This window comes from Zootermopsis nevadensis, unplaced genomic scaffold, assembly GCF_977971745.1.
Source record: "Zootermopsis nevadensis isolate Lab colony 2312 unplaced genomic scaffold, Znev_1.0 Znev_ptg000021l, whole genome shotgun sequence".
Taxonomy (NCBI): Eukaryota; Metazoa; Arthropoda; class Insecta; order Blattodea; family Termopsidae; genus Zootermopsis; species Zootermopsis nevadensis.
The window spans coordinates 19402359-19415230 of NW_028259153.1; the positions used below are offsets into that span (position 1 = coordinate 19402359).

The window sequence follows — 12872 nt, forward strand, 5'->3', positions numbered from 1 at the left end:
TATTAGAGAATCAGGCCTGATATTGAAGGACTAGAGGCTACATTCAGTTTTTATCCCAAATACGTGCGCGGAATCTAATATGGACACCAAGGAACCAAGACTTAAACACAATCTGGGGCCCATAGGAATTGTCAGCAGAATGTGATGAGGGTATCAAGGGATGAGAGGTAGAAATGAATTTTGGATTCCAAACCTGTTGCCAGTATAAACTTAAATAGACATAGTGGCCAGGATTTAAGATGCAGTGGACTTGCTGCTGATAAATATAACACATATTAGCCACTCCTTCAAAATTACTTTTTTTAATTGAATGGAAATACGTGTCCCCTCTTCTTGCTATTATTGTACTTAATATTATTCTGCTCCTTTACTAAAATCTGCAGCATATTAAAATATGGCTTGCTTGTTGCTTTCTAGTTCAGACTTGTAGTAGCTAAGAAGCCACATTTCTGTCACTGAGAATATGAACATGCACATACACGTGCGTGTGCACACCTTTCCTCTCAGTGATTGGGTCTTCGAAGCTCATTCTGAGGTTCAAAATTTAAGCTGGTCTCGGTCTTCTGAACAGTTCTTTAAGTACAAATTACGACCTATGTTCTTTGCCTATTTGTTACCTGCACAAACTATCATAAAGAGTACCTACTCCAGTCCGAAAGAAATTACAGCCATGACACAAAATGATCAGGAAATGTTGGGGAGAAAAATAAGATACCCAAGTTCATTCAGGTTTTAGTTTTTATTATGCAGCTTGCTTTTACATGACATATAGTTGCAATATTGTCAATGGTGGAGGGAATGTTTACATCATTGGCACATCTATAACATTTTAAACATAATTATGTATACATATACTATGTGTCTACAACCATACATTTCTACAGGTGTGGACTTACTCATTTGAAGCAAACAAATGATTTGAATGAACTGTTACAAGATACTTGTCATAAATTATTTTTTGACAGGGATTTAACATACTTTGCTTACTAATCAGTACATAACAACGTGCATGTAACATACTGAATGTCAAAATTAGTTGAATTGTTAAGAGAAAGACAAATCTGAAACTTCTTAAATAGTAATGCTTTTACATGTTAAAATGGTTACAATAATACTTGGCAAAATTATAGTTGTGAAGTTATATATCTGCTACAGCAGGTTCTACAATGTAATAGGCATTGTATATCTCAATATAAAACTATGGAATACATATGTCAAGACTAGACATGAATACATGATGTATTAATACGAAATGCAAAGGCAAAACCCTTTCTCTTGACTGCCTATTTTAATAAGAGATATTTGTCGGTTTGATTACATAATACTTATTTAAAAATAATTTAAGTGTCTGAGAAAAAGTATAGACATAAAAAATTGTGCATACCAGCAAAAATAATTTTCATAACTATAAAGTAACCTCAATACTGATGATAAAATACACATTTATGTTCATAGTAAACAATTATTTTTTCACTTGGCATGTTACCAAGACAACAGATTAGTAATACTTTCTAAAACACTGATATATCACTCAAGAGTCTCCATGAGACAGAAAAACAGGAATTACTCAGCTGTCAAAACCCACAGTTTCATTATTGCATTCATAAACACACACAGTTGGAACCTATCCTGAGCCAGATGAATACAGTAAGATCCATCGTATTATTATCATCTCATCTAGACCTAGGTCTTCCAAGTGGTCTGACTAACTTTATTTTGCGTTCCTCATCATGTCTCATATAACTAATATTAAAATTTGTTATATATTTCACAATTTCAGAGTCAAAACATGTAATTCTAAAACTGAATGATAAAAGTACACTAAAATATATTTCTTTAACGGTGGTCTACTGGATTGTTGTACTGTCTAGTATTTTGGTTATATACCAGATGGCTTCTTTGCCTCTGTGGTTGGGACTGTCAGTGCAAACAACAAAGGTAAAGAAGCCAACAAATTTTCATGTGAACATACTGTTTCCATCTTCTACACAACCACCAAGAAGACCATATAAATACATAAAATGTTTTACAAAATAAAAAGTACATATTGGAAATTCAGTAACAATCCATTGGATGTATTTAGTATTGTGTACAGTGTAACAGTCACCCAGAAGAAACAAAGAAAGTTTAAAAATGTCATGGTATAAGATGAAAATAAATGCCACATTAAAAAAGGGCAAGACTAAATGAATTAATCTTATATAAGTACAATAAATAATGATACAATTGCAGAATGACAGGTGAAAGTGGGCATGTTAAATAATGTCATAACTAAATGTGTCGATTAAAGAATGAGCAGACGTAGAATGTCAAGATTACATGAGCAGTCTGATAAGTATATGAGCGAACTTGTAAGGATATTTAGTGGGTGTGCTAGCAATGCAGGACAGCCCTTCCTTGTGTACAATCATTGTGTTGGTCGTCACATTTCATAGCCCTAGTGGCACATCCACTGAGTGTCCTCACAGTACATGAGCAGAGTAAGGAACATAGTGATTACATAAGATTCTTCTTTGTCTCCATAAGACAGTTCCACCTTATGTGAATTATCTGTTATTGGATAAGAATATTATGCCTAAATGAGCAGAATAGATTTCTCCTGTGCAAAAAAAATTCTCTACACTTGCATGTGACCATGTTCAGATTTTGTGAAGTGGTTAAGGTGGCCAGGTAAGGGACACAGTACAGCTGTGTTACACAGGTGAATTGATGGCTTACATGTACAATTTTCTTATATTTGTACGCAACAATAGTATCCAAGTGAGATGACGGTTAATGGGTACATGTTGAAATGTATGACATGAGCATAATTAATGTTACTTAAAATGAGCATGTTAGAAATGTAATGTTTAATGAGCAGTGTAATATCACTAAGAATGAGCAATCTGAAGAATGTTCTGATAAAAGTTGATCAGAATATACAGTCAAGTGAGATGAGAATGTAAAAATGAAGTAATGAGACTAAAAGGCAGGAAAAGTGGTAACTTGGGTGATGAATACATTTTATGGGACAAGTATTATATCTGTCTATAACAGAGTTAAATTAAGTTATCACATGAAACTTTGCTTTGTAAGTAGTGCGTTATGCAAACAGATTTGCAATTGAATGTAAAAGGGTTTCCCTGAAAGCAGTGGCTCCAATTGTGTTTTTCTATTTATAGTCCAAGTCCAACTATATGATTTTGAAATGTTATTAATTTAAAGTTTTCTTTGAACCCATTGTGACTTCACAGTAGATAATTTTTCCAAAATACATGAGGCACTACTTTTGGGATACTCTTTACATGTAATCACACAGTGAAAAATGTGAATATGGAGTTTCTATTACAAACTACAGTGAAGAACAATGTATTTTATTCTAGCTTGTTGTAAGTTCTCGTTTAGTTTGGTGATCATGTGAATCTGATGCTGTTCGCAGGTGTATTTCTGCTTGTGAGAGTTCAGGTTCTCATTACAGGAAGTATTAAGCTGTCATTAGGGGTGTTGCACCATGTAGTCTGATAGAAATTGACTTGATAACTCAGAGGTTCCTGCACTGGTGATGAAGACATTAATCATCTCTGAAATGTCAGTTTCTATGAGACTCAGGTGCAATGTCCCAGTAGACGGTCATCTTTGTGTTCCATTTGGTTGTGTTATAGATGAATGGAACACAGATATTGAAAACTGACAAAGAAACTTTAGTTTTGGAGTGCATATAGAAAGCTGACACAAATCTATGGATTCAAGCTTGACTTCCTTTAGGTCTGATGTTACTGTGACCAAGTATGTCTTCACAACCACGTTCAATACTGTCTTGGCTACATGACAAATGCTGCAACATTACAAACACATTAATCTTGAATGAGATGAGGGTTTGATTATGGTGGGCATAATGCAAGATTAGTTATTGTCCGCGAGCCACGAGAGTAGACCTGACATATTTGAGGGAGGTGGGGGTATAATTCTGTGCTACTAGCGGACAGAAAAACACCCGCAGCTTATGCAGGCCATACGTCGTGAGCTAGCGTACTGACTGATAACATAATGTTCTTAGGTAAGGAATACAGCACCAGCGCATGCGCAGAACCCACTTTCCCCCTGCCACACAAGCAACGGCTGACAAGGCCACGTCTGCTCTCGTGGACAATAGTGGGTTTAAAGTGAACTGAACTGATTATTCATTAATGTCAATATTTAAAATTAACCATCAGATCCAAATGTAAACAAAAATTGAGCATAACTCTACTATGCCTATTGCAGTGTCATAATAATATTGATTGTACCCACTGCACTTAAATATGAACATGTGTTATTTTATTAAGTGGCTATTAGATTTCAGTTGTATTTCTTATGTCATATTCAGTAGCTGAAATTAATGTTTCAGGTCTACCACCATTATTTTCAAACAGTGACAAAAATCTCCCATTAATTTTCTTACTGCTTTAAAGTTCAGAGTTGGGCTAAAAAGGGGGAAAGCTGAGTGAACACAATAAAAATTTGAGGTTCCCATAATGATGAAAATATGGGTGGGAGTCTTTTTGGTTGTGGCAACCATGGAAGAAAACACTCCACAGGGTTAAAATAGTACTAAGAAGCAAAGGATATTTTACCTGTTCTTGTACTGGTGTAGGAGCTAGAATTGAAATTTCAATAAGCTGAAAATCTGGTGCACAGAAGCAACGCATTAGCAATACTATTACACTCATTGACCAGCCAGCCACATTTATCCATGCTGATATCTATAAGCAACAAAAGAGAACATTATATATTACTGAGCAGGAACAAGCCTATATTGTGACAAAGTTTCAATTATATTCAATATGTTGCATTTGCTGACCTGGGCAGCCTTCATGTACTGGTATGTCATCAGACCTGTATTGCCTTCCAGCAGTTGATATCTGGTAAGATCATGACAGCTGAAAAATATAAGACATCAAAATGTCTGGCTCTTTCTGCAGTTATATTCATTTATCAAAATAAGAACGTGGACTGAAAGCAAAATAGTAAATACATAACATTCATTTATTTATGCTGTGGACTTAGCCATGTTAAAAAACAGTTATAAAAAGCTGTATGTTTTGATATACACACAGCATCATACTTTGTTTCACCCATATCATCCTGAAAGAAGTTGCAAAAGACATTGATGCCATCTTGTAATTTACATGCTGCGGCCAAGGCAAGTCCAAGAAAAGTGACGTTGAAAATCAGAGATGGAAGTACAATTCTCCATGGTTGAGACAATCTGAAAGAGGAGTTTTGGTTCATTATAAGCATGACATTTATATAAAATATACCCTGTGCCTCTGCAGAAGAATGTTAGTCTTTAAAGAAAACTAAAAGGCAGCCGTGTTATAACAAACACTGTTAAAATCTTACCCTCGAGTTGTTTTGCCTCCTTTTCCACACATCAAAAAGAACGTTATCCATACGATTGAAAATATTACTGAACAAACAGGCACATACTGACAAAATGAGCAGTCACTTTGCCTTCCCCATTCTGTCTTGACACAATCAATAGTTTGGTATGATGTTGAATTGTCAGTTTTTCCACTAACGAAGGTAACATTACTGTGCAAGACACAGTTCCCACCAAAACTCACAAGTACCAGACTAAAAGCTGAACTTGCAGTAATTCCACTTAGAGCAATGACAACATAAAAAAATATATGAAATGTCTTCCACGCATAAGACACCAGCTGTGACTCTTTCTCGTACAGTTGCAAGTACTGTTCTAGTACTACCATTTTTGATCAAAAGTAACACATTTTAAGTTCTCACCAAACTCCACAAAACATTCTGCCGACTGCACTGTGTAATGTTTGTTTAAAAAGATGATGTCAGTCGAATTCTCTTTTTTTAAATCGTGATTTTGTATTAATATATCAGCCAGTTTTGTAGTATTTGGAATGTGAAATAGCTTTGGAATTTTACAGCATTAAAACCGGGCGTATCAGTAGCATTCATGTATCGCTATCTATATGTGAAATAAGTTCTGTATTTGTATTATGATATGTTCTACTACCTTTGGTTTATGGAATGTAAATAAACTCATACTCTTAATGGCGGACAGTGCTTGCATGTAACAAAGTAATCTTACCAAAATCATGCACGTTGGTATAAACTGTGGGCAGTACGTCGGTTTCGTGCCACCCTTGCCAGTTATATACTCACTGTTCACATGGTTCGCAATACCATGATCGTGACACTGACCTAATGCCCAACATTCGAAGGATGTACAATCAAAAGATTAACTAAGGACTGAATTAACTCCAAAAACGTCTTTCAGATTTTGACACATTTTTATTGGTTCCGAAGCAATGAGCCGATCTGAGTGTCTGCAGTTTCTTGAATAGAATAAAATTTATTTACATTCCATAGACCCACCTCAGGCCGTAGCCAAGGATGCAGAACGTCATCGAACATTTATAATACAAATATAAAGTACATAGATATGACAGTGATTTGCAGTCTACTACAGTATTACAGCAAAAATAAAAACACAAGAAAGGATCATCACTTTTGCTCACATGTATTTGTAATAGCTGAGAAGTTTTGGTATTTTATTTTATGGAGCAGGAGTGGGATATGATGCCGATTTTAGTCTGTGGTGATGACTTATTTTTGTCATTGTGGTGTTGGTACGGTGAGAAGGGGTTTGACTTGGCGGTATTGAGAAAAGTTTGGTTGTTCTCGTGTAAGTAGTCACGTAATATTACATAATGAAGAGAATTGCAATTTTTGGTGCTACAGGAGGCGTTGGTTTGCATGTCACAGAAGTAGCTTTGAAAAGAGGTACGTCTGATATTCCAGTGTTGTTAAAAGGAACATATTTTTTATATGCTAACATAGTGTTATTGCAGGGAAATTCGAAGGATGCTTAGCGTCGTAATTGTGTCTGGCTTAGTTACCGAACTACAGAAACCATCACCAGGATTCGAACCCAGAACATATTTTCGTTGTTTACTTTGTTTTCTGTAAACTACTAGCGTTTTAATCCCGTTTGTTTTAGAGAGACGTAATAATTTTCATCAGTACTTTCAGTGTTGAAGATCTACCCAATACCTCAGACATATTCTGTTACTATGGTTGACAAATGTATAGAGTGTCATTAAAATAATGGTTAGGAAAGTGGACTTATGTCTCGAAAAGGAAAGTAAGCATGGCCAAGTCTCATAACTGAAATCTGTACTGAGACCAGCATACTACATGTAGTCTCTCATACTCTCCTCATTTTGCGTATAGGTATAAAAGATTTGTTCTTTGTCTAGGTTTGCATATAAAAGCTTTGCTGAGGGATCCCTCTAAACTACCAGAACACCTGCGAAGTAACATTGAAATAATACAAGGAGATGTAACAAATATCACAGATGTACAACAAACTGTGGAAGGACAAGATGCTGTTATAGTTACGTTGGGTACCCGCAATGATCTGAGTAAGTCGTTATTCACTGCAGTGAAGACTTTCATATAGTTTGGTTCTTTCATTTTGTCAGAGGTTTTCATCCTGTTGCCTCTAGTGAAGAAATTTGCAGTCATTTATTGAGACTGAAGGTTCATTATCTTGTTTGTAATAGCTTGCCACTGTATTCCATATCCTAAGGAGTTCCAAAGAATCTGACCATTTTGTAACTTGCTTATTTTTTTATAGTGGGAAGATAATTTTATGTGATGAATGAGTAGGAATGAGGAAGGAAGCAGTTGTGGCTTATTTTCAGTCACTAACCTTGTATGTGCCTGGAGTGACTGATGAAAACCGTAGAAAATCTAGGTCATTTTATCTGGCCTTTAGGCAGAGAATCAAACTTTTGAATATAAAGTAGGAGTGATAACCCTGAAACTGAAACATTCCAGTTTTAAGTACACATTATTTTTAATTTATGATTTACTTTATTTTATATTTCCATATTTTCAGGTCCTACCACAGTTTTATCAGAGGGTATGAAAAACATTATAGCAGCCATGAAGAAGAATGGAATAGAATGTGTTTCAGTCTGTTTATCAGGTATGGAATATACTCATGTATTGTGATTCATGTGCATTTTCAGCATTCTTGGTAAGTGGTTTGTGTGAATGTGGTTTTTCTTTTCCTTGCAGCATTCTTGTTCTATGCACCGGAGAAAGTCCCAACAAGATTCTCTGATTTAAATGCAGATCACCAACGCATGCTGGACTATCTTAAGGCCAGTGGTTTGAAATGGATTGCTATTCTGCCTCCACATATAACAGGTGACAGCCAATACATACAAAGACCTTATAATATGGTAACTATTTACATATTCTTCCTTGGCATGTGTCACATTGTGATTTATAACCAGACTTAAGTTACACAACCGTGAACAGTGATAACTTGCATTATATGCATCACACAGTACATTTCAGCCAGTAATTAATATTAAATTATTAAAGCTTTGTTGGAAGTCATGATTTTTGCACCAATCTAACAGAGCATCAGTACTTACCATTGTGCCAACTTTTGATCATCCCGACATTGCTTAACATTTTGAAATCTGGAGGCCCAGTCCTTTTTGGTACTCTAGAAGAATGTGTACTGCCTGATGAAATATATTTCCAGTATTTTTTGTTTCCATGCTACTGCTAATTTTTGAAGACTATGCCTATATTTGTGGAACATTTTGTTGAGGCATTATATAAGTAATTAATCAGTATATTAATAGTTGTGATTCTTTTGTAAACAGATAATCTACATGGGGACTACACAGTGAGCCATGGTTCCTCACCAGGAAGGGCGATTGCCAAATGCGATCTTGCTGCTTTCATGTTGGACAGCCTTTCTGACCCAGCCCAACACAACCAGTTGTGTGGCATTGCAACTAATGTTAACGCATAAAGCTTTTGTAAGTAATTTGAACCTTTAATTATTTTATGACATAGTTTTACGTAAGTATATAATTCAAGGTTAACTGCAGTTTGTAGTATAAGCACATTAGTTGTTAGGCATTTGTTGCACAAAATGATAAAATGAATGAATAATGGGAAGATCTTATGTCTGGTAGCACGTTTTATCCCCAGAACCATAAACAGATTTACATTAAATATGGTATGTAGAGGTCCATATTAAAGTTGTTGGCAAATTCAGTTTTGATGCTTATCTGTCTGTAATAATGACAGTACTGAGATATATAAAATTTCCCAGAGACTGACTCAGTGTATGAGACATTGCGTATGGATAAAACATCATTGTTTCATGTTATATTTATAAATACATGAATTATGTAATTCATGACGTGTCTTTGTTTTAACAGGATAAATTGGATTTTGTAAGGGAATGATGTTGAACACAACGTTAAGAAAATCGTGGTAATCAAGGCTGAGACATTTCTTCAGAGGTCATCTATTTCAACAGAAAAGGGGTTGCTTGGTTGGTAAAATGAGGCCTTCTTTCAGTTTTTTTTATCATTATTTTATTAAAACTTTAGTTGTAATTTTTATAGAGTGAGATTATTTTTTAGTGTCCCTGCTAAATGTTGGCCCTGTCAGGTGGAAGAATTGGATGTTCCTGTTGTTACATGGTCAATAGAGATTTGGACTGTCATTGGAACTGACAAAGCTCCAGCCTAAACACATTAAAAATAAAATTTATTCCAATTACACCAGGTGCTGGAAACGATCTTCATTATTCTAACACCTAATTATAAAGTTTACATTTGTATGTTGAAGTTCATAATAAGTGTTGTGCAATCTGATGGGGAACTCAGAAAGAATCTCACTGTAGTATGAAACATATTAGGTTGTAATATACAGATTTAACAACTAAAATTACGTTGTTTTACAGTAGTACGTTGAGCAACTTTGTGTTGCTGGGTCTTTAAATTAGTACATGATACATAAAGAACTGTTTGATGGCTTCAGATGGGATGGGGTCAGTTGTCATTATTAATGCTGTCATACTTCTCTTATAACAGTAGATAGACCAGAAATTTTCCAATCAGATATAATTTGAATATAAGTATAAGGTTAACTCTTTGGTGTGTTTAGTCTCAAACAGTGACAAAAATAAGTTTGAGAAGAATTCTTCAAATAAAGGAGACAAAAAATGAGGAGTTTCACAAATTGTATTCTTCACCTAATACTGTTACGGTGATTGAATCGAGAAGGGTGAAACATGGGGTACACTTAGGAGAAACATGAAGTGCATAGAACATTCTGGTCAGAGAACCTGAAATGCTAACACAAGTATGCTGTAGGTAAATAAATAAAACATTTGTTACATATATAAAATCATACTTCTGTGCATTCTTCTGCCATTTATGCTGTTTTATTAAAAACATGTCAGTATGTAAGAAGTGACAAATAACCACCCATAGTCTGTAAGAATAAACTACCACTAACCTTTAGTGAGTGTGGTCATCATCAAATTATATGCCTTTTGACATTTTGCAAACATAATTTCTTTCTCCCCCCCCCCACCCCATTTTCACAATTTAATTTTATTCTCCTCTAACAATTCATCAGCCATGTTGCAGACAAACAAAACACTGCACCAACACAAAACAAACTGAATTCTGACAACTCTTTTACACAAAATTACCAGATCATGCGGTGATGTGTTCAACATGCAGCAGCGCTCGTGTGTTGCCAGTTGTGCAGAAATGTCATTCCAGTTACTTGTGAGACCTCTCATTACTTGTATGTTTAACATTTGCTGAAGTATAGCTATAATTAAATATATTTTTTCATGTATGTGGAAGCTGAACAAGTCACTAATGTGTTTGAATTAGAAGGGTTTGGAGGAGGAGGAGGTGGTGGTGGTGTAACTGAATTATGAATATATGTAGTTGATGCTCTAGCAGAAGCTGATTGGGCAGGGATGTTAATATTACTATGTGTGTTTATTTTATTAGATGACACAAACTTGACATTTTGTCTTGATAACACAGGTCCTCCGTAGATTTGTACAGGTTCACATTCTGTGTAGCCAAGTTTGGAGTAAAATCCTTGCTTATCTTTAGTAGAAAGATAAACAGTTTTCATTCCTCGCCTGCAAGGTAAATACACTGTTTATACGATTAGATGGTTGATGTCATGGTTAGCAAACTATTTTTCTTATTGTGTCACAGAATACCCAACATTTTGGCATATGACTTCTAGCATTTATTACCTTCTAAATTCAGGAAGATGAATTGGGTACAATTTTTTTAGGTGCAAATCTAAAAATATCAGGTTCTATTCAAACAGTAATTTCTAAGTTACAAACTATTAAATACAATATATATAGCCTGCACTGTCAAAATGTCTCTTTGTTATTTGTAAGAAAAAGCATTCATAAACTAAAATGTCTGTAATCTTTAATTATTAGATTTACAGAGCATGTGTTCTTAACGTCTTCTTAAAGTAGGCCAGCTCTGTATAAGTTCATTTTGTGCATATTTTGTAAATAATGCATAACAACTTAAACTAGTTTATTATGTTACACATATGTGAGATAATAAGGGAGTGCAAATGACAACTGTCCAAGGCAATGTGAATATTTTAACATAAAAACTACACTTTGGAAAATTATATTAAGCAAAAGCAAGGAGGAAAAAATCATGGAATGAACTACTATTTTCACTGCATTCTTAAGACTGTAACAGGTAAAAACATTAATATTTTATGGTGCTGATTGGAACCAAAGTTGTCTTGTAATTGAAGATATGGCATTTGACACACTTGGGATCATTTGTATGTGTCAGAGCTGCATATGTAGGAACTTGTTTTTAGTGTGAAAGGAATAATAATGAAAAGAGTTTTATTTTATCAACAAAGAATGTGTAATATTTTTATTTGTTTCAATGCACGGATAAAAGTGAGTATATGTTAAAGTCAATTTAAAGTTTAGAGTGCATGTAAATGATTTACCTTTTTGCATGATCTTCAGTTTTGGCCATGAGGAATTTACCAAGTCCTTTTCCTCTGTGTTTAGGGTGAATGAGAACTGAAAGAAGATTGTTAAAAATTGTAAGCTGTGCTGTTGCAAAGGTGAAGAAGTTTTCATTTTTGTAAATGGAGTTCAGCTGAAAGAAAATTATGAACTTATTGTAAGCACTAATCAAACAGGTAAGTGTGAAAATTAAAATTTTCACTGACTGAAAAACAAGTGTAAATTCTAAAACTATTAAGAAAGATAATCAGAACTTAAACCTGATTCAATGAAACATCCCAAAGGCAGGCTAGGTATTGGTGTTATTTTGCTGTGACCAATGACTTCATGGGATTGAACTAGAACAAGGCATGTTGGAAAATTGTCACAGGACATCTTTAATGTTCTCAGTCTGAAAAGAAGTGATAGTTATATATAATATTGCAGTATATGAATATAAAGCCATGCAAAGTCCATACACAATCCCTCCTTTGATTCAAACTGTGGAAATGGTTTTTCTCTTTATGACAGTTGAATGAAGAACAATAAGCTCAAATAGATTTACATTTTTAGCTTTCATAGATTATGCAGAAGCCTGAACTGAATGACATCCATAAATTACGAATTCCTATCCCACCATTAAAAACGGGCATCAATACTGATCGACGGTCCACATAACTATTGCATCAAACGATACGAAAACCTTACATCGAAGCTATATACCTTGAGCTACTGACAGTATTGTTAAAATAAGCTATAAACAGTACCTTATAGTTTTACTCCTGGGCCATTCCATGTTTATTAAATCGCAACATTTGTCCATGAACTGAGGATAATGGTGAATTTCAAGAACGTCCATTAGTTCAGACATATTGAAATTACGTGTTCACGTCATAAAAGGGCCCAAAATTTCCTTCTATACTGCTTAAACATTTTAAAATTACGCAATGAAATTCTTTCTACAACATCTACGATACATGTAATTGTTATGACAGCCATCCTAACCCTATAAGGTATTCTCTGTGGT

The 12872-nt window shown here is 34.7% G+C and overlaps 3 protein-coding genes across 5 annotated transcripts; 1 reads left to right on the top strand and 2 right to left on the bottom strand.

Moving 5' to 3' along the window:
- Nucleotides 1-720: 720 nt before the first annotated feature.
- LOC110828591 (transmembrane protein 179B) lies at nucleotides 721-6001 on the bottom strand. The gene is made up of 5 exons (XM_022061430.2): nucleotides 5362-6001; nucleotides 5084-5227; nucleotides 4820-4898; nucleotides 4593-4721; nucleotides 721-3814 (listed from the first exon to the last, which is right to left on the bottom strand). The coding sequence occupies exons 1-5, from the start codon at nucleotides 5727-5729 to the stop codon at nucleotides 3725-3727; spliced, it is 810 nt and encodes a 269-aa protein (XP_021917122.2). The 5' UTR covers nucleotides 5730-6001; the 3' UTR covers nucleotides 721-3724.
- Nucleotides 6002-6425: 424 nt separating this feature from the next.
- Nucleotides 6426-10229, top strand: LOC110828593 (flavin reductase (NADPH)). 3 transcript variants are annotated; one of them, XM_022061440.2, is made up of 6 exons: nucleotides 6426-6679; nucleotides 7254-7418; nucleotides 7898-7987; nucleotides 8080-8211; nucleotides 8682-8840; nucleotides 9249-10229. In XM_022061440.2, the coding sequence occupies exons 1-5, from the start codon at nucleotides 6553-6555 to the stop codon at nucleotides 8831-8833; spliced, it is 666 nt and encodes a 221-aa protein (XP_021917132.2). In that variant the 5' UTR covers nucleotides 6426-6552; the 3' UTR covers nucleotides 8834-8840; nucleotides 9249-10229. The 3 variants fall into 3 exon arrangements, with proteins under 3 accessions (XP_021917132.2, XP_021917133.2, XP_021917134.2); XM_022061441.2 differs by having other exon boundaries at nucleotides 6437-6777; XM_022061442.2 differs by lacking the exon at nucleotides 6426-6679 and adding an exon at nucleotides 6842-7138.
- A 180-nt stretch (nucleotides 10230-10409) lies between these two features.
- On the bottom strand, nucleotides 10410-12864 carry Naa80 (N-alpha-acetyltransferase 80). The gene is made up of 4 exons (XM_022061443.2): nucleotides 12613-12864; nucleotides 12127-12257; nucleotides 11845-11920; nucleotides 10410-10984 (listed from the first exon to the last, which is right to left on the bottom strand). The coding sequence occupies exons 1-4, from the start codon at nucleotides 12714-12716 to the stop codon at nucleotides 10666-10668; spliced, it is 630 nt and encodes a 209-aa protein (XP_021917135.1). The 5' UTR covers nucleotides 12717-12864; the 3' UTR covers nucleotides 10410-10665.
- Between the last annotated feature and the right edge of the window lie 8 nt (nucleotides 12865-12872).